Source organism: Spermophilus citellus (assembly GCF_964194105.1).
Source record: "Spermophilus citellus genome assembly, chromosome: 13".
NCBI classification, from domain to species: domain Eukaryota; kingdom Metazoa; phylum Chordata; class Mammalia; order Rodentia; family Sciuridae; genus Spermophilus; species Spermophilus citellus.
The window spans coordinates 115,998,114-116,014,488 of record NC_138193.1 but is presented as its reverse complement, the minus strand read 5'-3'; the positions used below and the strand labels follow the sequence as shown (position 1 = coordinate 116,014,488).

General features: G+C 53.5%; 1 protein-coding gene across 9 annotated transcripts in view; it reads right to left on the bottom strand.

Moving 5' to 3' along the window:
- MYT1L (myelin transcription factor 1 like) overlaps nucleotides 1-16,375 on the bottom strand; it is a gene marked incomplete at its 5' end in the record, with an annotated part of 133,517 nt that overhangs the window by 100,748 nt on the left and 16,394 nt on the right. For all 9 annotated transcript variants that reach the window (XM_081265476.1, XM_081265479.1, XM_081265477.1 and 6 more), the window contains one exon: nucleotides 3,506-3,903. In XM_081265476.1, the coding sequence (XP_081121602.1) occupies nucleotides 3,506-3,903 (398 nt within the window). The remainder of the gene's footprint in view (nucleotides 1-3,505; nucleotides 3,904-16,375) is intronic.

The following is a 16,375-nucleotide window of genomic DNA, read 5'->3' as shown; positions in this document are numbered from 1 at the left end:
ATTTGTCATCACAGACACCTCATCTGCTAATAGAACTCCCTCCACCACCGATCAATCACCTTTAGAATAAAGAAATTAATAAATGTAAAGTTGACCATTACTGTGTATTTTGAAAATAAAATTCTTCATGCAAAGACCAGTTTCTGTAGATCAAGTTTACAATAACTGACTTTGATTAATTACGAGTTGCTCAGCTACTCTTTGCAGAAAGAGATGGAATGGCCTTGAGCTCTCCAGTACCCACAGCCCACAGCCCAGCCTGACTGTACAGCCAGCATTTGCAGCCCTGATCTCTATGAGCCTCAGCTTCTCACAAGCACAGCCAGAGGCTTCTCTGGCCATGTGCCCTGCCTTGATGTGAAGGTCACGCACAGCCTGCACACAAGCACAGTCACAGGAAATGCGTGTCACTGTATGATTTTGGTCCATGTGTGACCGCAGTGCTGGAGGGTCCTGGGAATTAAAGCAAGCACTTAATCTCTAAGTCCCGAATGGCATTCCCTCTAGAACCCGTGGGCTCCTGTCACACTCACAGGGTGACTCATGGAAACTTGTTTTATCTAAGTCACCACCTCTCAGAAACTCCTCATCTCCATTCACAGTCAAGGTAGACACGTGTCCCTGAGGAGCAAACATCAGCAGCCTCGCAGCACAGACACCTGGCACTCCACATCTGCTCCTGAGGCTGCTGCCGGCTCAGGCTTCGTTCCTGTGCCACCCCACTGCCCCGGTCTCCCCTGTGGACGCCTGAGTCATGCTTGGCACTGTCCTGCTGCGTTCTGTCTTCCTGTCACCTTGGGGTCGTGGTCTGCACCACCACCGCAGGGCCAAGGTGCAGCAGCCCTGAGGAGTCTGCTGCTGGCCCGGGGCAGGAGGAAGCTCCTTGCCACCAAGGAGCAGGAAGAGCACCTGAGGTGCTGCAGCAGGAGAGGTGTCTCTCCTGAGCTCCATCGGGCATGCTGCACCCACTCTGTGCTTCTCCCATAGAAGGTGCCCTGACAATGGCCCGGGCCTGCCTCTGTTGACAGGGACGTGGGCGCAGCTCTACATAAGATGACTACGCTGTGCTCAGTGAGTGGGGGTGAGGACAGGAGGTGCTGGGCTGATGCTAATAAATCAGACACAACTAGGAGTTTGGTTGTGAGCAGTGACTGCCCGGTGGACCCAGCTCCACTGTCCCTTTGGTTGACAGTCTTTCTGGAGCTGCTTGGCCTTGCTGGGTCATGAGCTCCTGGAGTGTAGCCCACTGGGACACCAGTGTCCCAGCAGCAGTGGCTGAGCGAAGACCTGGCACACCTGCCCCCTGGGGCTGATCCAGTGGGGCCTCCAGGATGGGAGGCTCGAGGGTCTCCAGGAGCCAGCTGCCACGGTGGCTCACTCCCAGGGGGAAGCTGTTGTGTGGTGTGTCTTCCAGAGAACCTGCAGCAGTCAAAGACGCACTGGAGGGTCCCCACGGGGGCCACTAGAGTCGACTCTGCTGGCTCCTGGGGCCTGGGGCCGCATGAGGGCTGTCTGAAAGGTAGGGAATTATCACCCCTTCCTGCCGGGAACGTCAACCGAGCGACCTTTGCCTCCCCTCAGACCAGATGGTCTGCCTCACCCCAGCTCACCCGGCAACCCTTCCTGAGCAGCCTGTTGGTTCTGCTAATGATCGCAGGTGACTGGCCAGGCGCGGTGCGGCCCTGAGTTCGAGCACCAGCACCAGCGTTGTGTGTGTGTGTGGCCACCAGCGGCCCCTCCTCCTGGTTTTGCCCTGTCACCTGTGTTCCCACGTGCACCCACCAGCATGTTCCAGGTGCCTGCGAGGGGTCCAGGTGTGGTCAGGTGAGCCGAGCACTGGGGCTGACTTCCTAACTGTGTGACTGTGTGACATAGGACCACGCATCTGTGTGTCACAACCACTGCTTTTCTGTCTGGAAAAACCCCTTTCATTTTGATTTGTCTTCTGGTTTCAAACCAAACATATTCTAGGTGACGGCCTTGGAACAAACTAACCCCACGCAGCCACAGAAGGCGATCCACCAGCTTCCTAATGCGTTTCCAAAGCCAGTCACCTGTACTTCTGCAGACAGACTACATAAAATAGGACCCTAAACAAACTAAGGTGGAAAGCTCGAGTTTAGAAAGTGGAGAAGGACCTACATGTGGCTAAGACCCTAGTTAGCTGACACAAGTTTCAGACCTCTCTCAGACCACTGTGCACAAACCCTCACGGCTGTGAACACTGGGTCCACGGCCTTCCCAGCAGGACGGGAAGGGAAAAGCAGTGTTTGATTCCATCTCAACAGCAGGCCCCGGTCCAGGCACAAGTCTTTCCCTCATCGAGACAACTGGTGACAACACCCAGCACTCTGTGCCCCAGCAGCCTGAGCTGACGGCGCCCCTCCCCAGCTCTCAATGTCAGCACAGAGCTGCGGCTTACTCCCAGGGGAAAGCTGTGTGACTTTTCACACAGAGCTGCGGGTTTAGTTCTTGGCATCTCACCAGGGATGCCACTCTAGACTTGGCAGATTAAGCAGTCAGCCAATAGCACAGGTGCCCCGTGCCTTGGTGGGTCTTCACAGAGCCTCTAAACATCAAGAAGAACCTTGGGGGAACACATTTAAACACATGCAATTTACGTCTGTGCACATCTGTGCATGTTTGCTTATGCATGTAAATGTGATTAAGCCAACAGTTGAGAAATATTCCATAAAATGCAGGCTTCCTGATCTTCCCACCAGGATTCTAGTGGGGACTAGCCACTCTGGCCACCTGGCCACCTGGGGCTTCTCCCTGATGGCTGCTTGTGTCTAGGTGCTCAGAAGCTCTGCTGGAGCCCAGGTTCTTGAAGAGCCTCGAGCCCAGGGATAGGCTGAGAAAGAAGAGCTCCCTTCTCTGCAGGAGGCAAACCCTGAGCTGATGGTGACCCTGGGTCCTTGAGAGAGTGCCCAATCTTTCTAGAATGAAAATAACCTTTAGAAAATGTTTTGTTTCAAAGTCACCTGTTGGAGTCTTTTTCTAACAGAAGCTAGACATGAAATGAGAGCCATCCTGTGTGTTGCAGGACACCTGGGGCCTGCCCACCCTGTCTGCCATGCTTCACACACTGAAGGCCTCAGACCAGAAACATGGTGGTCAAACGTGGCCAAGTTACCCTGATGGTTGGGTAACCAGGCTCTTCCAGTAGCACAGTATGGGACAGGAATAGCACTTCTTGATAACCCATGAAAGAAAATGTGAAATTAAAGACCAGGTATGCTAAATTAGTTTTCTTGCTAAATTTTGCCTGGTTGATCAGATACACAAAGCATAAACATCTCAGCAAACTGCTGTGACAATCCATCTGAATCACCACCTGAACAACCTCAGAGCCTAGGTGCGAATTCACACAGATGGCTCCTTGTCGGGTATCGAGCAAGCCGACTTTTCACAGGAAGCTTCCTGGATATTAACACCAGAACATTCACACTGAGAAGCTGACCCAAACCAGAGCCTGGCCCTTTGCCAGTGTTTTAAAGATTACCATTTTCCTCCTCTTCCTCCTCCTCCTCCTCCTCCTCCTCTTCCTCCTCCTCCTCTTCCTCCTCCTCCACATCCTCTCCGTCTTCGTCATCATCCTCATCGTCCTCCTCTTCCTCGATATCCTCTTCTTCCTCCCGGTCCACCTCCTCGTCCTCCTCGTCCTCGTCTCCTTGCTCGTCATTGTCCTCAGAGAACTCCTCGTCTTCCTCCTCGTCCTCCTCATCCTCATCGTCATCGTCCTCCTCCTTCTCGTCCATGTCCTCTGTCCCATCACTTTCGTAGCATTCGTCCACGGAGGAGCTGTCGGCTTTCACGGCAAATGGTTTCCGCTTGGGAGCAGGTTCCTGAGGCTGTTTGTCTTGTGTTTTCCTTTTTTTAGCCAAGGGACAACCATAAACACTGATAAAAAATCGAGAGAGAGAGAGAAAGAGAAGATTTGTGTTACTGTCTCTGAAGATCAGAGCAAAGAGCGCCTGGTGGAGGGCGCCAGGTGAGCATGACCGCCATCAGCTGTGTGCCGGGTGCGTGGGCACCGTGCACACACCAGCCCGAGCCTTGGATGAAATGGCACCTCAAGGAGTGCAGCGGGCGCCTGTCCAGCTGCCGCTAATGCCCAGTCTGAGCCTCCCAGCTCCTCGTGACCCAGATCCGAATGGCATGGAGGGACTGAGAACTCATGGGATGGTTATGAGACACTTGTCGGGCATGCACGTCATGCAGTTGGCAATGCACATTCACTTCACCAGGCATCAGACCAGACATCGCACCACGTGGGAAGTACAATTAAAACTGCATTATGCACACTTTATTAGCAGATACAAATTTAGGTCAAATGTGCAGACATTACACTGGGAGAGCTCTACCTGTGTGTGGGTTTGTGTAGTTTATGGGTGGGAGGAGCCCACTGGGGATGATGGACCGTGGGCCCGTTGGTGCTGCTGAGGAGACCACATTGTCTGGAGTCATGGGCTCAGTCTACCCAGCACCCCAGAGAATGCGGTCGGCTGTCACCACTTAGGCTGAAATCGGCCCAACTTGGGGAAGACCCTCACAGAGTGGGCTCTCAATCTTCCCTTGAGAAGGGGGAAACTTTTTCTATTATACCTCAAACCCAGTTTTTCTTTTCTTTCTAGAAATTCAATATGTGCTACAAAAATTTAGGGAGGAGAGGGAGAGGCAAATGTGCCCTTGCTGCAGAATGAGATACGGAGATCCCTCCTGATGGTGCTGCCAAGGATGCCTCCAGGCCTAGCTGGGCCCAGTCCTGGACCTGGGGATGGCCAGATGCTAATGTGGTCTGAGCCATCCGTGCCATTCATCTGGGTGACTCCCCTGCGTGGGATCCTGTGCAGCACAGGACAAGCAGAGGTGAGAGCACAGACCCTCAATTCGGGACCCTCAGGTCCGTCAGGGACTTGGACGTTTCAGTAATACTATTTAGACGCACTCATGGCCGTTCACCAGGGGACCCCAATACCGCCCATAATGACACCCAAACAATAATCGGAGGGAGTGGACCAAGGGCAAGAAGCACTCTGATAAAACACGCGAAGGGACTGTGTCATGGAAGAGGAGCAGGTGGTCAAGGGCCAGCAGGCTCTCCAGGAAGAGGTAGCTCTGGAGATGAACTCTCCAGGATACGTCAGTGGCACCTGGAGAAAAGAAACCCTTCCACCAAGTCCAAGGAGACAGTTTGCAAAAAAATGTGAGCAAAAGGAAAAGCATATGAGGCTCAGAAAACTGAAACAGAAGCTCGCACAGTGTAGAACTGAGAGCAGACTGGGGTGGGCAAGAGAGCAGGGGCAGTGTGGAGCAGGGGGCAGACCCATGGAGGCCCCCCAAGGCACCTCAGAGCTCCAGGCAGAACACGCAGAGCTAGAGTCCTCTCAGGGACCTAGCCATGAGTCACATGTGCGTTGGAGAAGGGGGACAGCCAGCTTGGTGTGAGGCTGGAGAGGGGTGAGGGGCAGCTGCCAGGCTGCCCCAGTGGTGGACAGAGTGGCAGGTGCACCGAGGAGGAGGTCACATTGCCAGAAGTGCTTTGGGATGTGGGAGGGGTGGGGGAGCAGCCGGGATCCTAGGGAGGCTCTACTGCACCCTCAGCCCCAGCGTAGGCCATGGTGGCCAGTGAAGGGCAGAGCCCAGTGGGCAGGCGTGGACTCAGGAGGTGGGGGCAGCCTGTGTGGCGCTTGGAGCATGGTGGATTTGATCTGCCTTTGTCAGAGGTTAAGCTCATAGCCATCGGCCGAGTGAGGACCACTCAGCTGTCACACACTGAGAGGTCAGGCCAGGGCTGGATGAGAGAGCACTGCTGAGAGCCACCGTGAGGAATGCTGGGGCTGTGGGTCATTGTTCGAGCCTCCAGCTGTGCAGCAGACACAGGGCTCCTCAGGGCTTGGGACGCCAGCTGTCCCAGTGGCCAACATTGTCGAGACATTTAGAACAACAGTACTGGTGGCAAAAATCCATTACTGTTCCTGGGATACACTTCAGGATCCATCAGAGAGACATCATTGACCTTGAGCCCTGGGGAGGCTGCCCACCTGGGAGAAGTCCCTCCACCTGGATGCCAGGGTTTGACTGTGCTCTGAAGACAGCTGGCTGACTCCTCAGGCTCTGTTGGCCTTAAAATAGAGGACGCCTGGGCTCAGCCTATTCAATGCCTGCATCCCTTAGAAACAAAGGAGCAAAGCAAGTATGGAAACTGCTACAGCCAGGAAAAGCAAAGGGAAGGACGTGGTCTTCAGTGTAGGGAAGGATGTTGGTCTGCAGTGTAGGGAAGGACGTGGTCTGCAGTATAGGGAAGGATGTTGGTCTACAGTGTAGGGAAGGATGTTGGTCTGCAGTGTAGGGAAGGATGTGGTCTGCAGTGTAGGGAAGGATGTGGTCTGCAGTGTAGGGAAGGATGTGGTCTACAGTGTAGGGAAGGACGTGGTCTGCAGTGTAGGGAAGGATGTTGGTCTACAGTGTAGGGAAGGATGTTGGTCTGCAGTGTAGGGAAGGATGTGGTCTGCAGTGTAGGGAAGGATGTTGGTCTACAGTGTAGGGAAGGATGTGGTCTACAGTGTAGGGAAGGATGTTGGTCTACAGTGTAGGGAAGGATGTGGTCTACAGTGTAGGGAAGGACGTGGTCTACAGTGTAGGGAAGGACGTGGTCTGCAGTGTAGGGAAGGACGTGGTCTACAGTGTAGGGAAGGATGTTGGTCTGCAGTGTAGGGAAGGACATTGGTCTGCAGTGTAGGGAAGGACGTTGGTCTGCAGTGTAGGGAAGGACGTGGTCTACAGTGTAGGGAAGGACGTGGTCTGCAGTGTAGGGAAGGATGTTGGTCTACAGTGTAGGGAAGGATGTGGTCTACAGTGTAGGGAAGGATGTGGTCTGCAGTGTAGGGAAGGATGTGGTCTACAGTGTAGGGAAGGATGTTGGTCTACAGTGTAGGGAAGGACGTGGTCTGCAGTGTAGGGAAGGATGTGGTCTGCAGTGTAGGGAAGGATGTGGTCTGCAGTGTAGGGAAGGATGTGGTCTGCAATGTAGGGAAGGATGTGGTCTGCAGTGTAGGGAAGGATGTTGGTCTACAGTGTAGGGAAAGACGTGGTCTACAGTGTAGGGAAGGATGTGGTCTGCAGTGTAGGGAAGGATGTGGTCTGCAGTGTAGAGAAGGATGTGGTCTACAGTGTAGGGAAGGATGTTGGTCTACAGTGTAGGGAAGGACGTGGTCTGCAGTGTAGGGAAGGACGTGGTCTACAGTGTAGGGAAGGACGTGGTCTGCAGTGTAGGGAAGGATGTTGGTCTACAGTGTAGGGAAGGATGTGGTCTGCAGTGTAGGGAAGGATGTGGTCTGCAGTGTAGGGAAGGATGTTGGTCTACAGTGTAGGGAAGGATGTGGTCTGCAGTGTAAGGAAGGATGTGGTCTGCAGTGTAGAGAAGGATGTGGTCTGCAGTGTAGGGAAGGATGTTGGTCTACAGTGTAGAGAAGGATGTGGTCTGCAGTGTAGGGAAGGATGTTGGTCTACAGTGTAGGGAAGGATGTGGTCTGCAGTGTAGGGAAGGATGTGGTCTGCAGTGTAGAGAAGGATGTGGTCTGCAGTGTAGGGAAGGATGTTGGTCTACAGTGTAGAGAAGGATGTGGTCTGCAGTGTAGGGAAGGATGTTGGTCTGCAGTGTAGGGAAGGATGTGGTCTGCAGTGTAGGGAAGAATGTGGTCTGCAGTGTAGGGAAGGATGTGGTCTGCAGTGTAGGGAAGGATGTGGTCTGCAGTGTAGAGAAGGATGTGGTCTACAGTGTAGGGAAGGATGTTGGTCTACAGTGTAGGGAAGGATGTGGTCTGCAGTGTAGGGAAGGATGTGGTCTGCAGTGTAGGGAAGGATGTTGGTCTACAGTGTAGGGAAGGATGTGGTCTACAGTGTAGGGAAGGATGTTGGTCTGCAGTGTAGGGAAGGATGTGGTCTGCAGTGTAGAGAAGGATGTGGTCTACAGTGTAGGGAAGGATGTTGGTCTACAGTGTAGGGAAGGATGTGGTCTGCAGTGTAGAGAAGGATGTGGTCTGCAGTGTAGGGAAGGATGTGGTCTGCAGTGTAGGGAAGGATGTGGTCTGCAGTGTAGGGAAGGATGTTGGTCTGCAGTGTAGGGAAGGATGTTGGTCTACAGTGTAGGGAAGGATGTGGTCTGCAGTGTAGGGAAGGATGTTGGTCTGCAGTGTAGGGAAGGATGTTGGTCTACAGTGTAGGGAAGGATGTGGTCTACAGTGTAGGGAAGGATGTGGTCTGCAGTGTAGGGAAGGATGTGGTCTACAGTGTAGGGAAGGATGTTGGTCTACAGTGTAGGGAAGGACGTGGTTTACAGTGTAGGGAAGGACGTGGTCTACAGTGTAGGGAAGGATGTGGTCTGCAGTGTAGGGAAGGATGTTGGTCTACAGTGTAGAGAAGGACGTGGTCTGCAGTGTAGGGAAGGACGTGGTCTACAGTGTAGGGAAGGATGTTGGTCTGCAGTGTAGGGAAGGATGTGGTCTACAGTGTAGGGAAGGATGTGGTCTGCAGTGTAGGGAAGGATGTGGTCTGCAGTGTAGGGAAGGATGTGGTCTGCAGTGTAGAGAAGGATGTGGTCTACAGTGTAGGGAAGGATGTTGGTCTACAGTGTAGGGAAGGACGTGGTCTGCAGTGTAGGGAAGGACGTGGTCTGCAGTGTAGGGAAGGACGTGGTCTGCAGTGTAGGGAAGGACGTTGGTCTGCAGTGTAGGGAAGGACGTTGGTCTACAGTGTAGGGAAGGACGTGGTCTGCAGTGTAGGGAAGGACGTGGTCTGCAGTGTAGGGAAGGACGTGGTCTGCAGTGTAGGGAAGGACGTGGTCTGCAGTGTAGGGAAGGACGTGGTCTGCAGTGTAGGGAAGGACGTGGTCTGCAGTGTAGGGAAGGACGTGGTCAGCAGTGTAGGGAAGGACGTGGTCTGCAGTGTAGGGAAGGACGGGGTCTACAGTGTAGGGAAGGACGTGGTCTGCAGTGTAGGGAAGGACATTGGTCTGCAGTGTAGGGAAGGACGTTGGTCTGCAGTGTAGGGAAGGACGTGGTCTACAGTGTAGGGAAGGACGTGGTCTGCAGTGTAGGGAAGGATGTGGTCTGCAGTGTAGGGAAGGATGTGGTCTGCAGTGTAGGGAAGGATGTTGGTCTACAGTGTAGGGAAGGATGTGGTCTGCAGTGTAGGGAAGGATGTGGTCTGCAGTGTAGGGAAGGATGTGGTCTACAGTGTAGGGAAGGATGTTGGTCTACAGTGTAGGGAAGGACGTGGTTTACAGTGTAGGGAAGGACGTGGTCTACAGTGTAGGGAAGGATGTGGTCTGCAGTGTAGGGAAGGATGTTGGTCTACAGTGTAGAGAAGGACGTGGTCTGCAGTGTAGGGAAGGACGTGGTCTACAGTGTAGGGAAGGATGTTGGTCTGCAGTGTAGGGAAGGATGTTGGTCTGCAGTGTAGGGAAGGATGTTGGTCTACAGTGTAGGGAAGGATGTGGTCTGCAGTGTAGGGAAGGACATTGGTCTGCAGTGTAGGGAAGGACGTGGTCTGCAGTGTAGGGAAGGATGTTGGTCTACAGTGTAGGGAAGGATGTTGGTCTGCAGTGTAGGGAAGGATGTTGGTCTACAGTGTAGGGAAGGACGTGGTCTGCAGTGTAGGGAAGGACGTGGTCTGCAGTGTAGGGAAGGATGTGGTCTGCAGTGTAGGGAAGGATGTTGGTCTACAGTGTAGGGAAGGATGTGGTCTGCAGTGTAGGGAAGGATGTGGTCTGCAGTGTAGGGAAGGATGTGGTCTACAGTGTAGGGAAGGATGTGGTCTGCAGTGTAGAGAAGGATGTGGTCTACAGTGTAGGGAAGGACGTGGTCTGCAGTGTAGGGAAGGACGTGGTCTGCAGTGTAGGGAAGGATGTGGTCTGCAGTGTAGGGAAGGATGTTGGTCTACAGTGTAGGGAAGGATGTGGTCTACAGTGTAGGGAAGGATGTTGGTCTGCAGTGTAGGGAAGGATGTGGTCTGCAGTGTAGGGAAGGATGTGGTCTACAGTGTAGGGAAGGATGTTGGTCTGCAGTGTAGGGAAGGATGTTGGTCTGCAGTGTAGGGAAGGATGTGGTCTGCAGTGTAGGGAAGGACGTGGTCTGCAGTGTAGGGAAGGAAGTGGTCTGCAGTGTAGGGAAGGACGTGGTCTGCAGTGTAGGGAAGGACGTGGTCTGCAGTGTAGGGAAGGACATTGGTCTGCAGTGTAGGGAAGGATGTTGGTCTGCAGTGTAGGGAAGGATGTTGGTCTGCAGTGTAGGGAAGGATGTTGATCTGCAGTGTAGGGAAGGATGTTGGTCTGCAGTGTAGGGAACGATGTTGGTCTGCAGTGTAGGGAAGGACATTGGTCTGCATTGTAGGGAGGACGTGGTCTGCAGCGTATTTCAGATATGGATTTGGGGGGAGGTGATTACCAGGTGCTGGACCACTGAGCTGCCTCCACAGCCCTTTTCATTGTTTTAGCGGCAGACCCTTGGCTGGCTTTACGTGTGATCCTGTGGCCTCAGCCTCCAGAGTTGCTGGCATCCACAACTGTGGCCGCTATGCTTGGCTCGAATATGGAATCTGTGAAAGATCCTGAGATTTTGGGGGCATCTTTCTCATGTTCAGTTCACATCTGACACTGAGTCAGTTTGAGATCCATGGTGACCTGTCTCTCTGGCGGACCTGCTTAGGTGCGCCCTGAAGGTGCCCAGGCAGTGTCAGTGGGAGCCCAGGAGGCCTGCTGCTCCTCAGGTCCCCTAGGCTTAGGGTGGTGGTGGCCACTGTCTTGCCATCCTTCTGCTCATAGCTCTCCTGTGAGTGTCAGATGCCTGCTGGTGTGTGCAGAGCTCTGCATCATGGGCTCTCAACCAGCGGTCACCAGGCCCACTGTCAGCCAGTCCCAGGATCCTGAGGGAGGACGGCAGACAGGGCCATGTGTCCTCTGCGACGCTGCTTCCCTCGGGTTGGCAGTGGGGCTTCTTCAGGGGCAGGAGGGCCCCTCTCCCTCTCCCTCCGCGCGCATGCCCAGAACCCACCCTTTCAGGACGGCACTAGTGCAGACTTGGAGACGGCCATGCTGCAGAGCGCAGAGCAGGACAGAATGGTCCTCTTACTCGCAGCTGCAGTAGAATGACTGGGATTTTGGAAGATGGTGGGTCTGGCTGTGAAGACATTTGGGAGCATGGGCTCCAACTGCAGAGCACCACAGAGGTGGGTGTCTGGTCCTGAGGTCATAGAGGCACTCTGTCCCCAGAGCAGGGTTCCTGCCACCTGCTCCTCCTTGTGGGGCAGCAGGCACAACCCCTGCCTTGGCTGTGCCCCATGGCACTGTCCCGCCCAAGGCTTCCAGTCCATCAGTGTGCTTTGGAGAAGCCGAGAACGGGGAGGAAAGAGAAGAGAGGAAGGAGCAGCATAAGTTGTTGACCAAGACAGGAAACCCAGGTGTGATCATAGAAGCCAGGTGGGCATGGAAGGCACAGGTGTGAGCTAACCTGTCTCCAAAGCCACAGTTCCTACTCTGGGAGGGCCTGGAGTCCAGCAGTCGCTGGGTCTGAGTACATGCAACATGTCACAGGCCATGGGAGGTAGCTGGGTTGTGATGTGGAAGCGCAAGTCTTCCCTCCTTAACACGGGGTACACACCTGGGCTGGACCTGGGCCTCAGCTTGCCATGTGCTAGGAGGATACTAAAATCTTAAATTGCTTCCTTCCTGCCTGTGTTCCACCTGAGCAGATGTCTTTCCAGCCTGCCTGTGTTCCACCTGAGCAGATGTCTTTCCTTGACTATACTTTTGCAAATCATTTGGATTCACTTTCCAACCACCGGCATTTGCTGGCTATAAACGTCCAGTGTTTCCTGCCACTTCACCTGGTTGCTTGCTTAGGGCTTTCACTATGTCCGTTAACCTGCAATGCAAACAAGATTGCATGTAGTTGCATACAACATCCCTTTGTCCTCTCTGTTTGCCATTCTCACTGACTGTCAGTTCCTGGTGTCTGGTTTCAGTGTGACAACAAATTCAAACCCAAGACACATTTCCTCCTACCACAGGGCAGTGGGCCCTGGGGGGAAGGAGCCTGTGACCAGGGAGCTGCTCAGATCCACAGAGGCTCTTGGTTCTGAGAACACAACCTAACGCATGCTGGGGAGGCCTGGGGAGGCTGCTCTGGGGCGTCGCTTGGGGTGTGCCTTCTGCGGAGTCCACCTTCTGTGAGCCTGGAAGGAGGAAGGGTGGGCCTTGCTCTTGTCCTCTGCAACAGGAGGTGATGTGCGCAGCCTGCCTGACTCTGCAGTCACACCCAGCTCCAGCTGGGCTCCTGTCTGTTCTCACGTGCAAAGCCACAGTGCTGGAATGTCCCAGACTGGGAGAAGCAGGTGGAGTCGGCCGGAGTTGGAGGCCCTCGGGTGATGAGCTCGGTCTTCACCCTCCTCTTCCCTGTGCGGAGGTTCCAAGCTCAGCTTCCTCCTTGGGATTCAAGTCACTGTCTCATTCTGAGTTCTGCTTCTCCAAGGTGCCATGAAGCTCCCACCAGCTGTGGTTCCATACTGGCCGACCCAGCCTTGCCTGGGCCAGACACTCTGCAGGGTTTCCCGATGGAACAAACCAGGTTTCTCTGTGGATTAGGAAGGAGTGCCTTTGCTGTTCTGGGGCGGGCCTGGGGCCTCACACTGCCCTTCTCCTTCAGGGGGTGGGAAAGCGCCCGTTGAACTGGTTCTTGGTCTAGGAGCTGCAGGATCAATACAGTAGCCACCAGGCATATGTAACTATTTGATTGAAATTAAAGAAAATTATAATTCAAACCCTCTCTTGGATTTGTCATATTCCAAGTGGCCACCATTCTGGACAGCAGACAGACACGTCCATCATCAGGCCAGGCTTCCTGGACGTTCTTCTAGAGCTCAGCAGACCCTCTGGAGCATCATAGTGGTTCCATAAACACCCACTGAAGGCAGAATGCCAGGGAGGGCAGTGGGCATTGCAGGGAAGAATCTGGGGGCCAGGGGAGGAAGGGCCTGGACTTGGGCAGCGGCTTAAGACTCCTGCATGGAGTTAGAGCCCAGGAGGCCCCAGCTGGCCCTGGCTGTATCCTGCATGCCCACAGCCCAGGCAGACCCTCCCACCCCTGAGGAACATGGTGGAATTTGGGGTCAGATGGGCCCTGAGGGTGCCCTCGTGGCCATGGGCTTGAGCACACCCCACGCTTAAATGCAGCCCTGAACACTAAGTCAAAGTCACAGATTTCAATGTCACTCACACATTCTGTCTTCCATTCTCATCACCTGATATACAACACAGATAAGATGGAATTCTGTATCTTTTACACACAGTCGAAACTTCAAGGAGTTAGTACATAGGACTACTCATAAGAGTGTGGCAGCTCAGTAGCCTCCTGTTGACAAGACGGGCCTCTAGTAACATGCCTAGATTGTGTCCACAGTGATTCCTACCCTGGACATCAGGCATGAGACCCAGCCATGACTTACATCACAGATTACGGTCCTACCCCTGTGCTTTATGTACTGTGCAAGTACATGGATGGAAGAGACAGTCCAGAGTGCTGTAAGTGGAGTGAAAGAAAATACAAGCTACATTAGACGAGAGACCTGGCCTCCACGTTTTAACCTCAAGTTACAAGTCAAGGGCTGCACTCAGCTTTCTCCAGGGTCCTCCCAGCCCCTCCCTCCTGAGTGTGGCTGTGGATTTTTCCAAACAGCCTTTGGTTGGTGCGGCTTTCTGCCCTTTGTTCTCAACCAGTGTAAACAGGGCCATCTGGAGCTCCCCCGGTGAGCCCCCTTGTCTGAAATTGCAGGTGTCACATGCTCACAAGCCTGATGTCTGTGACCTTGAACTTGAGGCTGCATGATCCATTAATAGAGGCAGGGGATGCAATCTCTGAAACTAAACCCCAGGTTTGGCCGCATCTCCTCTGCCTCCAAGTATGTGGCAGAGCTGCAGCAGGTAAGGCTGGGGTGACATCAAGGACCTCCTGCCTCCCGGCCAGAGGCGCAGAGGTGCCAAGACAGGGCTGAAGGACAATATTCTTCCCACGTAGCTTGAAAATCATCCATTAAGTCAAGTTGAGATTGTTCCTTTACAATAACAGAAATGGTGTCTGACATAATTCTGGAGTGCCCAGTCATAGCCACAGCTCAGCCTAACCACAGGGGTTACCCCAGGGCTGTGTTCTCCTAAACCTTTACACACTATGTCTGCCAGACCCTCCGGATGACTCTAGGTGGACACCCCCACCCAACCCCATCTGGAGGGACAGGTGTCTGGAGCACCTTCTTCAGGCCTCCCAGCCAAGCAGCACGGGGCCGGCTCTGCAGGCCCCTGTCCGTGAAGGTTTGCTTCCTGGTTGCTAAGGTGGTAGGCCTAATGCCTTCCTTCTTGTTGGGCCCTGTGAGGATCCCTGAAAACAACAACAGCTTTTGTCTGGGAGGAGGCTGGGCTGGTACCCAGGCAGCCCCTGTAGATCCAGTCGTGATGCCTGGGGTTCCATGGGTAGAGGAGAGAGCGGGACGGTGAGGAGGGCCCGATGGTCTGGAGTGAGAGAAGACTTGGACATCACGTAGCTGGGGGCCCAGGAACACGAGAGGTGGCCACCCTCGGGCAGCTCCGTGCTTCCTCTCAGACTCACGCTGAGACTCCAGGTCCCACAGGCTCATGGGCAGGGGCTGGCGAGCCTGGGTCTGTTCTGCTGTCACCTGCTCTCGTCCTGGACAGAGTCGGTGTGTCTTCTCACCGCTAAGCTTTTAGAGGGTCACTCTTACAAATCTCCAGAACAGCTGCAACCCTTAGAGGACCTTAGAAGTGATTTGAATCACTGAATTATTAAAGGGCCAAGATTTCAAACTTCCTCCTGAACTCTCTTTACAATGACACAAAACTAATGAAACCTATTCAGTTTTAATTCTATATCAATATATTTCCTTCATTTTGTCCTTTTATTGTTTATGTGGGTTATTTACAAAGAAAATTGTACGTGTGTGTATATATATGTATATATATGTATGTATATTTAGTTTAAATTTGATATAAATGCTTTATGCATTAAAAATATTCAAGAAAAACTTGTTCAAAATGTTTAGTTGGTTCTCCTGCTGAGGAGATTTGAACAAATCTCTGTGTCTGGATGGCAGAGACTTGCTTCATATCTTTAGAAAAGTCTCTTTAAACTACATAGCCTGTTATAAATGTTTGTTGCCTTAAGCAAAATAATTCAAAGTCAGAATAACAGTGATTTTGATCTCCTTCAGCCCCAGAACAGTTTCTTCCAACTGGGGAGAAAGAGTGGGGAGGCTCTGGAGTCTGTGCATCCCGCACAGGACGTCCCCAGGAGCCCGCGGGGCAGACCCAAGTGCACCTCTCCAAGCAGCTGTCCGGAAGACTCGGCTCCCTGGCAGCCGAGGTTCTTACACGTGCACCTTTCACTCCTGAATGCCACGGCACACGCCTCCTCTTCCTCTGTCCCGTCAGCTGAGAGGTGGACGGGGGCACACAAGGTGGGCAGGCTCTTTCTCCCACCTGCCCAAGTCCAGGTGGCCCTCTCCTCCTTGCTCCTGCTCCTCTTTCCTCCCCCCCAGGCAGCACCACTCCTGAGCTGGCCGGGAAGCAAGCTCCAGGTGGGAGGCTTCAGAACTTGGACAGCTGCCCCTGATCTCCCTCCAGGTGGCCCTGGGCTGACCGGCAGGTGTCCGGTGTGGAGCCTGCTTCTCCCAGCTCTTCAGCAGAATGGGCAGGTCGGGCAGGTCGGCAGTGCCCAGGGCTGTGCTGGCCTTGGTTGGACAAGGGCAGCTAGGGGCTGGCCTCCAGCCTGGTTCTTTAATTGGTCCCTCTTCTTGGGCTCTTAGCACAATTCCTCCTGTCAACTGGGCCATGTCTTCGACTCTGTCTTTGGTCCTCTTGAGCTTTTATGTCTTGCTATTTTTATTTTCTAAGTTCCTTAGAATTCCTGTTTTCTAAGTAGACCATTTTCCCATTTCTTTGCGAACACTTTCATTTCTGTTGGGCATTTTCTTCTCTGTGCCTAATCTGCTCTCTCCATTCCAGAGCTCTCCTCACATGTCTAGTCTTTAGCTGTCCATCCTCATTCAGGGAAGGACAGTTGACAATGACCAGAGAGGCTACTGGACTCCCCAGAGCAGGTCTCTCAGGTTCCACTGGACGGCACATCCTGGCAGGGGCCACATCAGGAATCCAGATCTGGAGACCACTGGGTCTCAATATGGGGGTGGGGCACAGATAGAAATCCAGCCCTCCTGCTGGCCCTCGGCAGTCTGAGTGACATCGGACAGGAGTCCTCCTGGATTCTCCCTGGAGAACAATTTCGAATCTGCTTCCTGCTCACCAGGC